This window comes from Osmerus eperlanus, chromosome 18, assembly GCF_963692335.1.
Source record: "Osmerus eperlanus chromosome 18, fOsmEpe2.1, whole genome shotgun sequence".
Classification (NCBI taxonomy): domain Eukaryota; kingdom Metazoa; phylum Chordata; class Actinopteri; order Osmeriformes; family Osmeridae; genus Osmerus; species Osmerus eperlanus.
The window spans coordinates 11802636-11822457 of record NC_085035.1 but is presented as its reverse complement, the minus strand read 5'-3'; the positions used below and the strand labels follow the sequence as shown (position 1 = coordinate 11822457).

Genomic DNA, 19822 nt, shown 5'->3' with positions numbered 1-19822 from the left:
CTTCCTAAGGGCCCCGCCCTGCATATCAAAAAACAGACTCAGAAGCTATACTTTTTGTACATTACAATGAAGTTTACGGTGTTAACTATAGAAAACAGAAAACAATTTTCGATCTTTTATGGCTTATAGCCAACAATGAGCGGCCGCGACATCCGACGGGTTTCTGCAGGACGCCACACAAATAGGCTGCTATTATGATTTTATTATTTTTAAACTTTTTTATTTCTCTCACATTGGTGAATATAGTCTATATTTAAAGGTAGACAGCAATGTATAAGATAGTATGGAGATACATTTTGAGTGGATTTAGGGGAGGGGCCTCGAGCTCCGACTTTGCGGGGGAGCCTCTGCAAAGTCCCGGCCGCCACTGGTTTCAGTCCGTGGTGCAGGAGGAGAGCGCAACACGCATATCAGGCGCAGCATTCAGTCTGTTTCTCTGCTTTGTCTTCATTTTTGTGAGCACAGAAAATCCCAATTCGCACATGTACGTGGTAGTGAATGGAATAAGCATATAAATACTGGCCCTACTGAGGACAGGATATTCTGACGAAATGCTTATCCAGAATGATGATAAGGTCACAGATCCATAGCGTCAGTGCGATCGCAGCTGAGCTGCAACAACTCGGTTTCTTCTGCAGGACTAAGCGTCAACTCAAGCAAAGCCTCAGGACTCTCAAATTCGAAGGGATTTTGCATCCACCTTTTATCATTCAGAATGGCATACCTCTCTGTTGGAAAATAGCGATCAAAGTTCTCAATAAGCACAACGACATGAGTTTGAATAAGCGCAGACGGCTAATGGTCTTTCAAATAGGGGAAGCTCATTTTCGGCCTAAATCATATATATTTTACATTAATTTTCTAGTTCACTGGCTAGTTCACCCCTACGACACTATAGCCTACTGTATATGAATGAATGAATGAAGGAACGATCAACAAAACAATATTAAACTCGAAGAAAATGTGGGAATTAGGTTAAACTGAAACAAGGCATGTGGTGTAGCTATAATTGTATGAAATGTATGATGAAAATTTGCTAGCAACTTCGCCAAGCAAATACCAAGAAATAGGTTGCAGCAGTTTGTCTTTCGACTACACTTACAGAATCCGCGATGGGACTGAGCTTGACTGAATGACAGAATATCAGTCTGATTACTTTCCTCTTAAACACCAAGACGGTTTGATTAGTCAGATCTTGGTCTGTCTTGGTTGTTTGAGTTCCCTCTATCTCAATCTGGATCCTACCATCCTATAGTATGTCAGAAATTGTATATCCAGTTAAATAGTAGTACAATATACTAAGAATGTATTACATACTGCATCCAATAGGTTCAAAAGTCATCCAGCTCAGTGAAATCAGCTTCTAATATTTCACATTGGTTACTGACTACCGTGTCATTGTGTTCAAATCAAATGTTATTTTTATAGCCCTTTCTACAAGCAATGTTGCAGAGGGCTTCACACACGCCCATAGAACTGCACCTAAACCAACCTAAACCCTCAAGGAAGTGTCGAGGAAGTTTTGAAGACACTGTGCTTGAATAGTCAAGATGCCGGATTAATACAAAATCTTTCAGAGTGATGACAAACACAAAACACATGTTCAAGTCTTTTATTGTCAGGTAAACAGAACAACACAAGGTCAGATTGTGCACTGAAATTCTTGGGACAAGACAACGCAAAGCAATCTGGCATAACAAACATATAAGTACTTAGAACATAGATTACATCTATGATAAGCTAAAAAAAAACAACAACAAAAAAGTCCTAAATGTACAAAATAGTATACAATATACAATACAATATACTAAACCTCTAAAACACATAATGATCTATACTAACCTAAGACAAGTGGGGTATAGTTAGAGCAATAGTGCAATATTGCTGATTGTGCAACCAGTAGCTGAAAATGTGTGTAAAGTGACTAGTGAGAAATGTATCAATGTAAAGTGGCTAATGAGAAATGTCCATATCAATGTCCATTCAGAAGCCTGATGGCCCTTGGATAGAAACTGTTGTCCAGTCTGCGTGTGCGAGACCGAATGCTTCGGTAGCGCCTGCCAGAAGGCAACAGGGTAAAGAGACTGAAGGATGGGTGGTAACAGTCTCTTAGAATCCTGCCAGCTTTCCTGAGGCATCGTGTGTGGTAGGTGTCCCTGTCTGTGCAGCTCCCATACCTCACTGTGATGCAACCAGTCAGTATGCTCTCTATGGTGCATCTGTAGAAGTTAGTGAGGATGACTGAGTCCATGCCAAACATCTTCAGTCTCTGCAAGAAGAGGAGGCGTTTCTGGGCAGCTTTGATCGCCTCTTGATCATTGCTGATGTTCACCCCTAGGAACCTGAAGCAGCTGACCTTTTCCACTCTGGATCCGTTGACGTGAAGGGGTGCATGCTCCTCCTCCTGCCGCCTCCTATAGTCCACAATCATCTCCTTGGTCATGCTGACATTGAGAGAGAGGTTATTGCCCTGACACCATGATGTCAGGGTATCAACCTCCTCTCTGTAGGCTGACTTGTCACTGTTAGAGATGAGGCCCACAGTGGTTGTGTCGTCAGCAAACTTAACAAGGAGGTTGGAACTGTGCGTTGCCGCACAGTTGTGAGTGAACAAGGAGAAGATGAAGAAAAACAAGTCTTCGGTAGAAGTAAAAATGAAGAATTCTGAGACAAGATATCTTTCAACAGCTCAAGGCAGCTCGACGGTTTATTCAGCAAGTCAGCTACTCGTTCATACAAAGGCAAAAAGACATCTCAATGCCCCAACACTCTCATTTTATAGCCTAGATGAGAATAATTCCGCCCCGCCCTGGTTAATATTACACAAGTCCCAGAACCTTCTAGAAGGTTCTATGAACGCCTTATCTGGCTGATAAAGTTGTTGATGAACTCCTCTACTACTGAAAAAGCCCATTTCTCCTGACCCCCACCCTCCGATGTTCTGGCCTCCTTATCTTACTTTCAACAACCCCTCAGCAACTTACCTCAACCAAACTTTCCATCTCCTTTATCACTCTTAATTCTGGCTTAGATCAGCAGAACCCATTACTATTGGTGACTTCAGTCCCTTAAGAGTAAGATCAAAGATCAGTTAACTCCACCAGCTGTTCACTGTTCTCCCACTCATTGTTGTGCAACAACAGCCTATTCTACTCTGGACACATTCTCTTCTCATCTTAAGTTTGCCAAACCACTCTCCATTTCATATTTCCTCCTGCTCTGGCTAAATCCAGTTCATTAACTGCGCAGTTTTCTTACCCCTCCTTGCTTTACCTTGCTCTCCCATAATCAATATCCCACCACAGAGAACAGGAGAGGCCTGAGCACACAGCCCTGGGGGGTGCCTGCGTTGGTGATCAGTGTGGATGAGGTAGTCCCAGGTAGAGATGCACCGAATCCAGGATTCGGTTTCGGCGGAACCTTAGAATTGTTTTCCACCGAACCCTACGCTTGCACTACACGTGCTACACTGGTCGACGTAATGACGCCGCCGTTGATTACGGGAAGGTGTTTACGTAGGTGGACTGTTCCATGCTGTAGGCTGAGAGAACGTGAAAATGGAACTCGCGAGCAGAAAGTGTTGTTTGGCAGTACTTTCAGTCAAAAGAAGGCGATTCAAGTCGAGCTATATGTTCAATTTGCAATGCCTATTTGTCTTGTGGTGGCAAGGACCCTAAACAATACACAACATCTCCGCTGTTAAAACATTTGCATATGAAACATCCGAAAGAAATTCAAGAAATCTAAAAGGCAAATATTTTGGATATTGATTGGATCTTGAGATAGGCATATGGTATTTGTCAAAATAGTCTTTCCCACTTGTCTTCCTGGCATAATGTTGCCTATTCTTTTTTTTTACAGTTAAAATAAAATAAAATGAAAAATACACTGCTGTGGACGTTGTTTAGCCTACGTCATGTGTTTACTGCATTAATGGACTGAGGATGGGGGTAGGATTCGGTATTCGGTTGAACCCCAAAAATCTGGATTCGGTGCATCCCTAGTCCCAGGTCCACAAGCTTGGAGACCAGTCTGGAGGGGATGATGGTGTTGAATGCTGAGCTGTAGACAATGAACAGCATCCTCACATATGTATTCCCTTTGTCCAGGTGAGAGCGGTGTGCATAGTCAGGGCGATGGCATTGTCTGTAGACCTTTTGGACCGGTATACAAACTGCATAAGGTCCAGGGTGGGAGGCACGCTCGAAGCACTTCATGATGACAGAGGTCAGTGCTATCGGGCGATAGTCATTCATGCAGGTGACCTTGGTGTTCTTGGGCACAGGGACGATGGTGGTCCTCTTGAAGCAGGTGGGGAGTACAGACAGGCTGAGGGAGAGGTGGAAGATGTCACTGAAGACCCCTGCTAGCTGGTCAGCGCACCACCTGATATGTTGTCTGGGCCAGGTGCCTTGCGAGGGTTGAGCTTTTTGGAGCAATGCCTCAGCTACAGTTATTGTAGGCACACCACTGGCTAGGCCCTCAGGTAACTCCACTGCAGGGGGGTCACTGTCCCTCTCAAAGTGAGCGTAGAAGGTACTCAGCTCGTCTGGCAGTAGGACAGAGGACTGGGTCTCACTGTAGCCTCTCCCTTTGTAGTCTGTAATAGCTCCACAGTCCACTCCACATGCGCCTGGGGTCAGAGCCATGGTAGCTGGACTCCACCTTGGTCCTGTAAGCCCTTTTCACTGCTTTGATCGCCTTCAGAAGGTCGTATCTGGCCTTCTTGTACTGATCAGGGTCCCCAGAGTTAAAGGCGACAGACCGGGCCTCTCAGGTTGGCCTGGACCACGGCATCAACCCAGGGCTTCTGATTTTTATTTTATTTATTTGTTTATTTGTCAGGGAAAATGCAGCGCACATTATTACATACATCAATAACAATATGTTGTAGATGTGCTGCGTAAAAGGTTTCTAGCCAATAGGATAATTTGCAACCCCAGTCCCTGGTCTTTCTAAAAAGTTAATAAAAATATAATTTACTACATAGTGTGAGTTACACAATCATGCAGCAGATGCAATATATTAGTATATAATGAGGCTGCCTCATGGTGCACATTCTCCAGACCATTGATAATCTCATACAGTTCATCCAAAGCAGCAGCCTTTTCTGCCTGGGGGGGTGTAGACTGCACTCATGACCACCGCAGTGAACTCCCGAGGTAGATAGAAGGGTCTGATTTTACAGTTAATAGCTCAAGGACAGGAGAGCAGTGAGATGCTAGTACCGCTACATCCGTGGCCCATAGAAAGTTAACCTGAACGTTAGCGAGTAGGATGGTTGGAAAAGCAGGTTAGAAGCTCCGTTTCCGAGTTCGGACGAGGACTCCAGCACGTCGGCCTTGTTTCTTCTTCCTCCGTCTCGCAGGTAAACAGAGCAGCGGAACAACAAAGAGCCCGCTGCATTCCGAGCTCCAACTCCAGAAAGTGGAATTAAAGTTTGTAAAATAATCCTTGCGTCAGTACGACCATGTTTGCTGGTCGTACTGAATGCAAAATACAAAACCGACAAAACAACTTACAAACACTAACAAGACAAACAAAATGTTAGGTAATAATAGCGTAGCTCTCGTCAGTGTGGCCATACTGCAGGTGCACCGGAACACATTCCTATATAGTTTATATACAGTTTTATATAGTACCTAACATCTGGTCATTTCTATACAACAATCAGGACACGTCCGTCAAACACAATTCAGTGACAGCTGAAACAACAGCCTCAGAACCTGATGTCCCAGAGCTCCTTCCCCCAGGTGATGAGGATTCTCCTGCAACAAGTCAGGGTGTCATAAAACATAAAAATGACCCAAAAATCACCCAGACTTCATGTCTCCAGATGACCCCCCTGGTCAAACTAATCTCCATTGTATCAACAATCTTAGAAAGCAGGCCATATAATATGATACACCCATCCTCCAGGGTTTACTGTCCCACAGTGGTCAGTCTTCAGTCAAACAGACATACCTCTAAATCCTTCATCCCCTTTCTTGACCTAACTGGTTAACTGGTCTCAGAACATTCCAACCCAGTTTCACTTTCCCATTGTGGACGTGTGTGACTTTGTGGTTGTTGTGATGTTAATTCTTTTTTACATTTTACGAATGTTAGGGTTGCATTTCTGTGCTGTGACCCATTTATTTTCCTGATGGCCTGCTCACATTTACCTGGACAGGGAGTTATGCATCTGGCAGCTTTTGTACTGTTGTTTAAAAATGTTCAAAGTTTTCAATCAATCTTCAAAGTTCAAAAAACGGCACTGGAACTTGGTGACTTAGATGACAAAAATCCCAATAAATGTGAGCAGGTTCCGGAACCCAACTGATCTATACCCCCCAGGCATCCAATTACATACTGCTCACCTATTTTCATGTGCTATTTTATTATTGATAGTTACAGATGGTCTTCGATCTTACGCATAACACAATTGGTCACCTGTTGTGGGGGTTTCAGATTTCACTCGCACCTTAGCTTTGGTGCCTTTGACCTTGCTTAAATTTGGAGATGTACATTTCACCACTGGGTGACATTAATAAATAACAACACCCATAGGAAATTATCAGACTGATATTCTTTATTTCTACCTCTAGAAAATAGTAGTGTCTGTAATCAATATCATGATTACCTTCTACAGGCTGTCAGGCTGTCACATCACAGAGGAAGGCTGTGCTTCTCTGAGCTCAACTCTGAAGTCAACCTCCTTCCTGAGACATCTGGAGCTAAGTAACAATGATCTGAAGGATGCCGGCATGAAGCTGCTCTCTGCTGGACTGGGGAATCCACTCTGCAAGCTGGAGACACTGAGGTCTGTATTCATGTTCAACATGACACAACTATAGTTGTAATCTCACACCACGCACTGAACCACACATTGGTCGTATGTTTGTGGTCTATTAAAGGTACAAGGGGGCCGGCCAATGAATAGTCAGGGCAGTCAAGGGTCATAATCCACAAGGCAGAGTCATTCAGGTACAGGGCAGCAGGCAGGTTCAGAGTCAGGCCAGGCAGGAGGTCAGGACCAGGTGACAGTGTTGTGGTCAAGACCACCTAAACCGAAACCAAGTCATGACCAAAACCAGAGTGTATCAAGACCGAGACTTTGAGGGGTCAAAACCGAGTCAAGACTAAGACCAAGACTGGGCGATACCGAGTCAAGTCCAAGACCAAGGCAGGGTGAGACCGGGTCAAGACCAGACCACTCAAAACACACAAGAAGTAGGGTTTGACTAGGTAAAAAGTTACATTTGATCTGTAACTGTGTATTTGAACAAAAATGTGCACTCTTAACGTAGTGCAGTGTTCCTTGGCCAGGCAATGCAGCTTTTTAAATATTATTGTAATATTTTTTATTTTCTAAGAGGCACATTAGTACTCGGTCTCTGCTTTCACATCTCTCTCTGAAGGAAGGAAGGAGCGCGGTACCACAGCGTTTAACTTACGTAACATTAAGTTGGGAGACAGCTGAGCTGACATGAGTTAACGTTGATGTAACATAGTAACTTTATATTCATCATTTGCTACATAGCTTTATGTGGCCTGGCTCGTTATCACAAACAAAATCTGTCAAGCAACTGAAACTAACGCCCTGAAACATACAGCATGTTACATAGCTAATATTTCCTAAATCTCTTTGTGTAATGGGGGAAGAGATTTCTGAAGAGTTTTGGTACAGAGGCAGATTGCAAACGTTTTTTAATGTTGTCTTTCTAAATGCCGTTAAAGGTTTTATGTAGGCCTAGTCCCAGCCTCATCAGTGAGCGTCTCATAATTACACAACGTGTGTTTTCTTTTGGACGTTATTGTAAACTCTTTGTGGTTCAGGTAACCAAATGTAATTATAGCTGATTTGGCCAACATCTTCAGACAGCCACTAATTCGCCTATCTTCCTCATTCCCTTTTGGGGTGCAAGGAGGGGTGATGGGCAATTTCAAATTAGAAAGGAGTTAAATTATTGGTTGCATTTGAAGCGTGACGTTTTACATCCAATAACAATTATGATATTAACAAATAAATTAAACAATGCACAGGCAATTTAGTGATATCCCCCCAGTTGTGACACCGGTCTTGAGTACTACAACACTGCCAGGGGAACTAAAAGAGGTTGAAAAGACTAAAGGAGGTAGAGAAAAACATGCTGGTACTGTAGGCTTGACAAACAAGAAGAACTGACCCCAAACAGAAAACACAGGGATAAATGAGGGTAGGAAGGAAGATGGGAGACACCTGGAGGGGGTGGAGACAAACAGGAGATGGGTGAAACATATCAGGGTGGGACAGAAATATATTTAAGACATACTACTTTATTATATTATTGTAGATTGAAATGGCATTGTGTTTTGTATCTCTCTGCTAGTGCAGACAGATACATTTACATTTATTCATTTAGCAGACACTTTTATCCAAAGCAACTTCCAAGAGAGAGCTTTACAAAGTGCACAGGTCACTGATCATAACAACAAGATAGCCACAAAAACATTGCGAGTAGCCAAAACATGAAGCACACATTGTGAACAACCAAAGTAAAGGCCGAAATATGCTTCTGCGTCTCCGTTTAAGGATGGGCGGGCGCACGGATACGGACGGATAGACTTCGTTTATGGTTCTCCGTAGGCTGTGGGTGCTGAAAACAATTCACCGCCAGAAGAGTAGGTGGCGCAACGGTTTTTTGTAAGTCGTCGTGGAGTGTTTATTTACCCAGGTTATCGAGAAGTCAGAGCAAATTTACAAATTAGCCGTTTCATCAATAACATACGCACATTTTCAGCAACTACGCTGCCCATTTCTCGTCACATTTTAATTCAGATGCTGATTTACATGTACTGTTTAGCTGAAATATGAATTGTAAAAACTTACAGCAATGGCGGTCAAAGGATTCTGTTCTTCCTGTTTATCACGGTAACCCCGCCCCTGACGCAAGCGGTTCTTAATACTGACCAATCACAGCCAAGGGGGTCTCCGTAGCTCTCCGTCGCTCACGACGGATAGTTAGAAAATTCAGGAGGTGCACGTCGAGCTCTCCGGGGCTCTCCGAGGGCTGACGGAGAGCTCGTAGAGGGCGTTCCACGGAGACGAGGGCGTTCCCATGTGTCCGTTTTTCGAAAAACGCAGAAGCATATATCGGCCTTTAGTGCCAAAGGGAAGAACCATAAGAGCATGTAGTTAAACAAGTTACAATTAAACAACATGAACCGCTATAAGTGCAAGTGTACCTGTGAAAAAAAAAAAAAAACAAACAACAATAATAAAAACAATATATCACAGCGCGTACAACATTTTTTAATCAGTTACCACTAACCACAAGAGCAACAAGTCTCTAAGCAAGAGTACATTTTACATTTAGTCATTTTTTTTGTCATTTTCAAGAGTCATTGTGATCCTTGAGGAAACTAACATTGGGTCAAGCGAACCATTCCTAAGTACCGTTGTACACCCGGAACAAGTGCGTCTTGAGCCTTTTCTTGAAGGTGGAGAGACAGTCAGTGTCTCTGATGGAGGTGGGGAGTTGATTCCACCACTGGGGGGCCAGACAGGAGAAGAGCTTGTGTTGGGACCGGGCGGTCTTGAGCGGTGGGACCACCAGGCGGTTGTCTGAAGAAGACCGTAGGTGACGGGTGGGGGTGTAAGGCTGCAGGAGAGACTTGATGTAGACGGGTGCAGTCCCGTTCACTGCTTGGGTCACAAGGCTTCGCGACCCAAGCCAATAGACATTATTCGTAAATCACAAAATTAAAGTGGATTGAACAATAATGAGGATATTTTATTGTTATTTTATTGTTATTTCAGAACTTGTAGGCCTACTGCCATTGTTAATAAGCTATCTCAGACTGAGTGATCACTTCTCGCTGAACAATTGAACCAGCAATATTTAAAGAAGGTATCCAATAAGTGGCTAATTGGACATTAAATGTAGGCTATTAAAAAAAACGTATAGCCCATTTCTTCTTATTTTCAACATTCAATTGAACCAGCACTATTGGAACAAAATATGAAATAATTACAAAAGGATCACAAATTATACAAAACATGTTGTACCATTTCAACATTGCTAATGGGATAGGTGGGCCTGTCTGCGTTTTTGTAGTGCGTTTCAGTCAGTGGCGGCTGGGAAAGTGGAGTCTCAACGACTCCACTTTCCCTCAGCATTACCCATGCTGTATGTTTATCATTATTGACACTCTGACTGGGCTCTACTGCTGCCTTCAAAAATATAAAGCTGCTGTGTTTCTTCAACAATACTGTACCTATTTTGTTACTATATGCAAGTAAGTATAAGCTTCTGTGCTTTTGTAATTACGCAATTCTTCGCCATCAACACCTTCAGAAAATAAAAGGTAATTAACAACGTCGATGTAGCTAACATTCATCCATTGAGAAACACCGGCTTTTACAGCAAACAAGATAAAGAACTACAATCTATCACACGTACACAAGCTTCGAACCGGAAAAGGACAACCGGATTCCGGTTGAAACCCGCTATTAATCATGGGTAAATTCGCTAACCAGGAAAAAGGTGGATAGTTAGCCTAGCTATCCCCCAAGTTAACAGATGCGAAACGAATGTTCTGCCAAAGGTAGTCACGCGTGTTTTCGTGACGTTAGTGACGTGGCTAGCAAATTAGCCACCGTTAGCTTCACTTTTCGCCACAAAAACTTAACTTGAGCCTAAACCATGCAACGGAACGTAAATCCCAATAGAAGCAACTCAATGGCTACCAAGACGAAACTTTTGACACCTAGGTTGTGTATGTAGGCCAAATATTGACTGAGTTTTAGGGGGGCAAAAAGAAATCAAAATAATAATATATATGTGAGAGAACAAAGGTTGTGCCCTTGCCGAAGGCAAAGCACACCCAATAATCAAAACAACGATTAAAGATCCTGTAAAGTGGAATTAAAAACGAGTTTCAAGTTCACCACACCACAGAATAATGTATTATTAACTACCCATCCAAATTCGAATGAAAAAAAACACTGACAAGTATGTTAAATTAGGCTTTGAAATCGTAAGTCTTCTCTGTTCGAGACTGGGGGGGGCGTGTCGCCTGAAGGAGCTGAAGCTCAGCCCCCTCGCTGGAGTCAAGTAAGCTACCTACGACCCAGATAATGGACGCTACGTCAAGCCAAACAAAACAGTATAGAATTAGAATGTATTTGTTCAATGAGTGAAACATACAGATGCATATAAATGAAATATTCCTCTGAGCTGTAACACAGGAGTAAACATTTACAGTAGAGACAGCAGACAGTGAGCTCTCCAACTACCTCTAGCATGTTAGCACGTTTATCCGAAGCTTTCCATGAGCGTGGCTCTTCACAAAATCTATCCACCTATTTTTCCTTTCATTATCAACAGGGAACTTAAATGGTGTTGCAGCGCAGCTGGAGTTCTTGCATCCAGGGAAGATGCAGTTGCGGGTGGTGGGAGACATCCTGAAGCTAGCTAGCTAGCTGATGTAAGCTACAATAACAGTACAGCAGGAGGAGCCATTCAGTGATCTGACGTAGATGGGGCGAAATGACGTAGATAGGGCATTTTTTGGCTCCGCCCATTAAAACCTGATCTGAAAACGGAAGAGAAACTGTTCTTCGGTCTAACTCCACATTTCAGTGCGACAACGTTTTAGCGCTTTGCACATGCTTTCAGGAACTCATTTCACACGTATATAATGTACTTAAAAGCAAAACATGGAATTTACTTTACAGGATCTTTAATGGCTTGTTACACCATTTGTGTTTTATGGTTATTTCATTATTATTTTTAAACCGAAGCAACCAAAAACAAGTCGTTATACTTAAATGTGTGTTCAACTTACTGAAGTGACAAAACAATATTACGGCCCTATTTTGCGTTTGTCAACATGGGTTGCAAAATAGAAAAACCAATGGCCACAAGGTACACGGAACCACAAGGTACACGGACCATGCAAAATGGCACTAGTGAAAAAGAGAAAGAAGGGGAGAGATGTGCAATTGGAGGTGTTATTATTTCCGAACACCAGAGGGCTGCAACGACTTTCTTTGATTTTTTACCTGTGATCTGTAGGCCTACTATCTTGACGACACAGCAGCAGGTGTGTGAGAAATTATCCAATTTCCATTCATTAATCTTTAAAAAAAATTAACATTTATTAATTATTATCTGCACATAATATGCCATTGTCGAGTGTCTTTAATATAGTGACTGGCAGAGTAATGTAATATTCATCTGGGTGGCTGCACGTAGCTAATTGCCTCGTTTCTTCTTAGAGACAAGAGAATTATGACGCATGTGACAGGCCGTAGTGATGGAGAAGATTTTTTAAAAGGAAGAGAGCAAACACACACACACAGCAGTAGTGTAGTAGTTAGCTAGCTCTACAATTTACCAGGGCTAGGTGTGAATCTAGGAGCCAAACGGAACACAGCTGCCAGCTGTAGGTATTTGCAGGTAGCAATGCTAGTGCTAAATAATTATTTAGCTGGTCGGCTCGATGACGCCGGGTGAGTAGGGCTCGTAAGTAAAGTTTATTTGTATAGCACCTCTCGCAGATAAAAATCACAAAGTGCTGCACAACAAAATGCAATATAACACTACAAATAAAGAATACAGGAACATTTTAAATAGAAAAACATGACAAGACAACCATAAAAAAAACCTTGACTAACTAAAAGCCTGCTTGAATAACAAAGTCTTGAGTTGCTTTTTAAAAGCTTCGACAGAAGTTGCACACCGTATAAAGGGAGGCAAGGAATCCCACAACCCAGGGGCCACTGCTCGGAATGATCGATCCCCTCTAGTTTTAAAATGGGTACAGGGAACCACTAAAAGCTTCTGACCTAATGACCTCAAATTACGAGTGGGGGTATGAAACTGTATTAAATCAGAAATATAGGGAGGAACTTGTCCATGCAGGACTCTGAAGGTGAGGACCAGGATTTTAAATTGAATTCTGTACTGGACAGGTAACCAGTGAAGTGATGCTAAAACAGGTGTAATGTGTGCTCTTTTGTTAATGTGCGTTAAAAGCCTTGCCGCAGAGTTCTGAACGGCCTGGAGACGGTCAAGCTCCTTCTTGTTCAAACAGGTAAAAACGAGAAGAAATAAAAGCATGAATAATCATCTCCAATTCAGCCTTTGACACTACTGTTCTTAATTTGGAAATATTCCTCAGTTGGAAAAAATTGTTCCTAACTAATTGTTTAGAGTGATGCCCCAAGGACATAGCTGAATAAAAAACAACACCCAAGCTCCTGAGGCTCGGCTGGACAGATGAGCCTAAGTCACCAATATGCTGCTTTATCTGCAGGATTTTACATTCAGGGGCAATAATTAGTGTTTCTGTTTTATCTGAGTTTAAAAGAAAAAGTTGTCCCCTAACCACTGTTTGATACTAGTCAAGCAATTGATTAAAGATGACAAAAAGAACGTGAGACCAAAACAACGAAGAGGAACCAAGTAGCCTCAACTTTCCTAGACTTTTAGCTACGGTACTAATGCTGAGGGCTCGCTGATATCATTGTCTGTCTTAGAACGTTGTGACCTTAGGCTGGCACTGAGTTCCCTGTGTGAACACAAGGCACTTTTTGCCACAAAAACTTAATTCCAGCCTAAACCGTCAAACGGAACGTTCACTTGAATACAAGCAACTCAATTGGGACCAAGTTTTTTTAGGGGTGGGAAAATAAATAATAATAATAAATATAGCTGCAGGCAGCAATGGCGGGTTCCTCCTCAACATTGCAAACTTTTTCAAAATTGACATGATACAGACATGTATTTCATACATGTACACAACATTTCAAGACAATTGGAGCAATGGCTGATTTTTAGTTTACGTTGATGGAACACAGTTCTGCCTGATTAGCAAGCTATTTCTATTAATGTTCTGTTAGTGATTGAATGGTAATGTAAGCTAGCTAAAAACAATGTTAGTTAGCTTGGCTAAACTGGTTTTCATAGCAACAGAAATCAACATATCAGATCAATCAAACTTTATTCAGAAAGGGGGGTGGTGGTGAACAAGGGTGGGTGTCCGGGCTCTCCCTTAGAGATAGGGTGAGAAGCTCGGTCATCCGGGAGGGGCTCAGAGTAGAACCGCTGCTCCTCCGCGTCGAGAGGGGCCAGTTGAGGTGGCTCGGACATCTGATAAGGATGCCTCCTGGACGCCTCCCTGGTGAGGTGTTCTGGGCACGTCCCACTGGGAAGAGGCCCCGGGGAAGACCCAGGACACGCTGGAGGGACTATGTCTCTCGGCTGGCCTGGGAACGCCTCGGGGTCCCCCAGGAAGAGCTGGTGGAAGTGGCCGGGGAGAGGAAAGTCTGGGCCTCCCTGCTTAGGTTGCTGCCCCCGTGACCCGACCCCCGGACAAGCGGAAGATGATGGATGGATGGATGGATGGGGGGTGGTGGTAGCCTGGCTCTGCCCTCCTACGTACTTCCGCTCAATTTTCATTGTGCTTCTGTTCTGCGTCTGGGCTTGAGGTATATTGGTCAGATGTCTCCTTTTTACCGGCCAATCAGCGAACAGAGGGAGTGGCTGAGAATTACGACGTTGTGCGCTAGTTTGAGTTGTAGTTACGTAATGGCGGCGGAGAAAGATGCGAGCGAAGCGTTTCGGTCCGTTGTGGCAATGCTGCCGAATATACAGAAGTTAAAGCCGGAGCAAGAACAATCTTTGATGCCCACAGGGTACGTTTGATTTTCCAGCTAGCTCCGTTAGAGGTGATGGAGTTGGCTAAGGCGAATGCTAGTGATTGGTAATGCCAGATCCAGAGTGGCTCTGGGCAGATCCAATAGTTTTAAACTGCAACAGAGTACCCGCCTTCAAGGAAGTTAACACTTGTCAATGGATCGAGCCCAGACTATGTACAAATGCAATGTACGAGAGTCTGGTTAGGACCAGGCTAGGGTGGTGGGAACATACAGTAAAGGTGAAATGGTACACATCTTTCTGCCTTGAAGCTGCGTGCGCATCCTCATTGTTTGTAAACACAAGAACCAATCTATATGTAAAGATAACATCCAAGCTGGCAATTTCAGCAAATCCGACTGCAATTTTTTACACCATATTTACTGTGTTATGGAGTCAAAGAACTTAAATAAATGAATTAAATGTCTGTTAAATGTCAAATCCAAGTAAAAGAGAGACTACCAATCAAATTGTATTTTTTACCTCAAGGTTTAATAGGCTACCTTTTCCTAAACTGACATGCACCAACTCAGAGTATTGAGTTAGCTCTTCATTGCGTTCACTCTTATTCCGATAGCTATTGTGGTCTCAAACAAGCATAACTACATGTGGCCTACACATCAAACAACATTTTTAGTCAATTGGAGTCATGGTTCATAAGAAGATATTTGTACGTTTTCAAAATGTTCACCGTACATGGTGGACTGTATGGGTCACCACCAATGTTCCCTCTAATTTTTTCTGAGCGCACATTTCAGCACTGTGAGCAATTCGCAACCGTGCGACCTGCCGAAAATGACCACAAGCCTGCGTTCGCCATAGGGGATTCAAAGAGATGACAGCAAATGCATCAATATGTCTACAAGCTATATTTATTCAGTATCCTTTATAATGGCTGGACTTTGGGAACATTTTAATTATGGTGTTTTACCAGTCAGTTTAGTTGAACTTAAAGGATCTTTTGTTGAACTGTAATAAGGTTTAGGGAGGTTATGACTGGTTCACTGGTTATGACTGATAATGATACACATAAAAATAAAAGTATCCAAGGTGTTTAGTCATTTCTCAGTGCTTAACAATAATGATAGGCCTATTTAATTGACATGGTGTCATTTTTCCTAAAGGTAGCCTATATAAACAATGTAATAACTGGAGTGGTTTGCAACAAACTAGGCTACAAAACATGTCATTTGAATTTCATTGAGGGAGATAGGCCTATCTGGCTTTGTGGCTCTTCTTGTCTGCAGGCCTATGGAAGACACATCTCTCTAAAGAACAGCATATGAAAAACAGGTTAACCAAAAGAGAAACACAATCATTATTACAACTGCAAATATGTATTAAAACATAATTAACCTACATGATTCAATGACTAAACATATGTCAAAATGTTGTTGCAGAAATCAATATCACTTTGATCAATATTAGGCCTAATAGGTCTAATTGAAAATATTGGAAATGTCTACCTCAAAACTTCTCTCGCCTGTCTTTGTCCCCTTTCCAGTGGTTGTAGACCTTGTCAAGATCTATAGGACCCTCTTTTTGCCTTGATTTAATTCTCATCAGTTGGTCCAAATGGAAAACTTCAAGGCAGTTGCGGGGGTCAGATGGCTGAGCGGTTAGGGAGTCGGGCTATTAATCAGAAGGTTGTTGGTTCGATTCCCGGCCGTGCCAAATGACGTGGTGTCCTTGGGCAAGGCACTTCACCCTACTTGCCTCGGGGAGAATGTCCCTGTACTTACTGTAAGTCGCTCTGGATAAGAGCGTCTGCTAAACGACTAAATGTAAATGTAGTTGCGCGATTTTGTCTTAATGGCATTCACTAGACTGAAACCGCGTTCACAGTCGGCACTAGATGCTTGGAATGTGCCACAAATGTCAAGATGTTGTACCAGATCTGGAAAATGCTCACTTTTCAGCAACCAGGTTACAATCTCAGAAAATTACTTGAGCTATCCTATTTTCCTTTTTTAATTAATCATGAACTTTGTTGTATTGTTGACAAATGCGCCCTGAGACTGCATCGTCTGCTTCCTCCAGAAGCGCTTCGAACTTCTTCGCCAAATTGGTCACGTCATTCAGCGCATGATCAAATTCACCAACTGCACGATCCAACGTGTCCGGCTCAAAAGCAGCCCACTCTTTGAAACTCATTTTCAGGGAAGCGGGCATCCAAGTGCTCACAAACTTTACGGACAAACAGAATAATGTCTCTTGTGTTTACTGCACTCTCCAAAACTGTGAGCGCTCGTTTGCCCCAGTGAACATGCTCCCCTAAATATTGCGCACGTAGTTTATGTATTTTCGCTCTGGCAATGCAGTGCCCATCCATGACCGTAAGGTTACTGCGCTGTAAGTAGTAGCGAAGCCAGAGGGGTGTCCGGGGTGGCACTGGACACCCCTGACATCTGATTGGCCACCCCGGATGCCACCCCAAAATGTAATTCGCTACTGGAAATTTGATGCTGATTGACATCTTATTTGACCTCTTGTTGAAAGAAGCATTAATTTTGCTGCGTTGCGGTGCATTATTCAAATTGAAGAGAGACGTTTGTTGCGAGATACAGAAGAATAATAACAGACAGCAGAATATAGAATATTTTCACAGCTCCACAAGCTCTTTTCGCGATTGAAAAAGGCATAATATTTTAAGTAAGTTTTAAGGTTTGCATTGGGTTTATGTTTCCTGAACATTTTTTACGAATAGCAGTAGCTGTGTAAGTTGTCCAATAACAGACAAACTGAGACAGTCAGTAGGCTTGTACTCTGATTTTACAGTTTTCTTGTGCGTGTGCGTCTTATATTTCGAAGCAGTTTATAATCCGGTTTTAGAACAAAAAAGTGTCTTTGTCTCAAGATCTCTACAGACCGTGCAGCTAATTTAATGCTCAACACTTGAACGGGGGCTTATTACTTGAAAGAGGAATTATTTAGGCTACTGTGTTGTCTCAGTTACACTATCAGGGCTTGGAAATACAGTGACTTCCTAAAGTAGGCAAATGGCTAGTAGTCAGTGGCGGCTGGGAAGCCCCCGCAGCCCCCGCAAGGGGGGGGGCCACTTCCTAAGGGCCCCGCCCTGCATATCAAAAAACAGACTCAGAAGCTATACTTTTTGTACATTACAATGAAGTTTACGGTGTTAACTATAGAAAACAGAAAACAATTTTCGATCTTTTATGGCTTATAGCCAACAATGAGCGGCCGCGACATCCGACGGGTTTCTGCAGGACGCCACACAAATAGGCTGCTATTATGATTTTATTATTTTTAAACTTTTTTATTTCTCTCACATTGGTGAATATAGTCTATATTTAAAGGTAGACAGCAATGTATAAGATAGTATGGAGATACATTTTGAGTGGATTTAGGGGAGGGGCCTCGAGCTCCGACTTTGCGGGGGAGCCTCTGCAAAGTCCCGGCCGCCACTGGTTTCAGTCCGTGGTGCAGGAGGAGAGCGCAACACGCATATCAGGCGCAGCATTCAGTCTGTTTCTCTGCTTTGTCTTCATTTTTGTGAGCACAGAAAATCCCAATTCGCACATGTACGTGGTAGTGAATGGAATAAGCATATAAATACTGGCCCTACTGAGGACAGGATATTCTGACGAAATGCTTATCCAGAATGATGATAAGGTCACAGATCCATAGCGTCAGTGCGATCGCAGCTGAGCTGCAACAACTCGGTTTCTTCTGCAGGACTAAGCGTCAACTCAAGCAAAGCCTCAGGACTCTCAAATTCAAAGGGATTTTGCATCCACCTTTTATCATTCAGAATGGCATACCTCTCTGTTGGAAAATAGCGATCAAAGTTCTCAATAAGCACAACGACATGAGTTTGAATAAGCGCAGACGGCTAATGGTCTTTCAAATAGGGGAAGCTCATTTTCGGCCTAAATCATATATATTTTACATTAATTTTCTAGTTCACTGGCTAGTTCACCCCTACGACACTATAGCCTACTGTATATGAATGAATGAATGAAGGAACGATCAACAAAACAATATTAAACTCGAAGAAAATGTGGGAATTAGGTTAAACTGAAACAAGGCATGTGGTGTAGCTATAATTGTATGAAATGTATGATGAAAATTTGCTAGCAACTTCGCCAAGCAAATACCAAGAAATAGGTTGCAGCAGTTTGTCTTTCGACTACACTTACAGAATCCGCGATGGGACTGAGCTTGACTGAATGACAGAATATCAGTCTGATTACTTTCCTCTTAAACACCAAGACGGTTTGATTAGTCAGATCTTGGTCTGTCTTGGTTGTTTGAGTTCCCTCTATCTCAATCTGGATCCTACCATCCTATAGTATGTCAGAAATTGTATATCCAGTTAAATAGTAGTACAATATACTAAGAATGTATTACATACTGCATCCAATAGGTTCAAAAGTCATCCAGCTCAGTGAAATCAGCTTCTAATATTTCACATTGGTTACTGACTACCGTGTCATTGTGTTCAAATCAAATGTTATTTTTATAGCCCTTTCTACAAGCAATGTTGCAGAGGGCTTCACACACGCCCATAGAACTGCACCTAAACCAACCTAAACCCTCAAGGAAGTGTCGAGGAAGTTTTGAAGACACTGTGCTTGAATAGTCAAGATGCCGGATTAATACAAAATCTTTCAGAGTGATGACAAACACAAAACACATGTTCAAGTCTTTTATTGTCAGGTAAACAGAACAACACAAGGTCAGATTGTGCACTGAAATTCTTGGGACAAGACAACGCAAAGCAATCTGGCATAACAAACATATAAGTACTTAGAACATAGATTACATCTATGATAAGCTAAAAAAAAACAACAACAAAAAAGTCCTAAATGTACAAAATAGTATACAATATACAATACAATATACTAAACCTCTAAAACACATAATGATCTATACTAACCTAAGACAAGTGGGGTATAGTTAGAGCAATAGTGCAATATTGCTGATTGTGCAACCAGTAGCTGAAAATGTGTGTAAAGTGACTAGTGAGAAATGTATCAATGTAAAGTGGCTAATGAGAAATGTCCATATCAATGTCCATTCAGAAGCCTGATGGCCCTTGGATAGAAACTGTTGTCCAGTCTGCGTGTGCGAGACCGAATGCTTCGGTAGCGCCTGCCAGAAGGCAACAGGGTAAAGAGACTGAAGGATGGGTG

General features: G+C 42.5%; 1 protein-coding gene and 1 long non-coding RNA gene across 6 annotated transcripts in view; one reads left to right on the top strand and one right to left on the bottom strand.

The window, feature by feature from the left end:
- Positions 1-19822, top strand: part of LOC134038949 (NACHT, LRR and PYD domains-containing protein 12-like) — a 495359-nt gene that overhangs the window by 461405 nt on the left and 14132 nt on the right. For 4 of the 5 annotated variants that reach the window (XM_062484636.1, XM_062484632.1, XM_062484631.1 and 1 more), the window contains one exon: positions 6632-6802. The exons of the other annotated variant lie outside the window; for it this stretch is intronic. In XM_062484636.1, the coding sequence (XP_062340620.1) occupies positions 6632-6802 (171 nt within the window). The remainder of the gene's footprint in view (positions 1-6631; positions 6803-19822) is intronic. 5 annotated transcript variants of the gene reach the window in all.
- Positions 405-18157, bottom strand: LOC134038995 (uncharacterized). The gene is made up of 3 exons (XR_009932716.1): positions 18128-18157; positions 10008-10099; positions 405-436 (listed from the first exon to the last, which is right to left on the bottom strand). It is a non-coding gene; the product is annotated as an uncharacterized LOC134038995 (long non-coding RNA).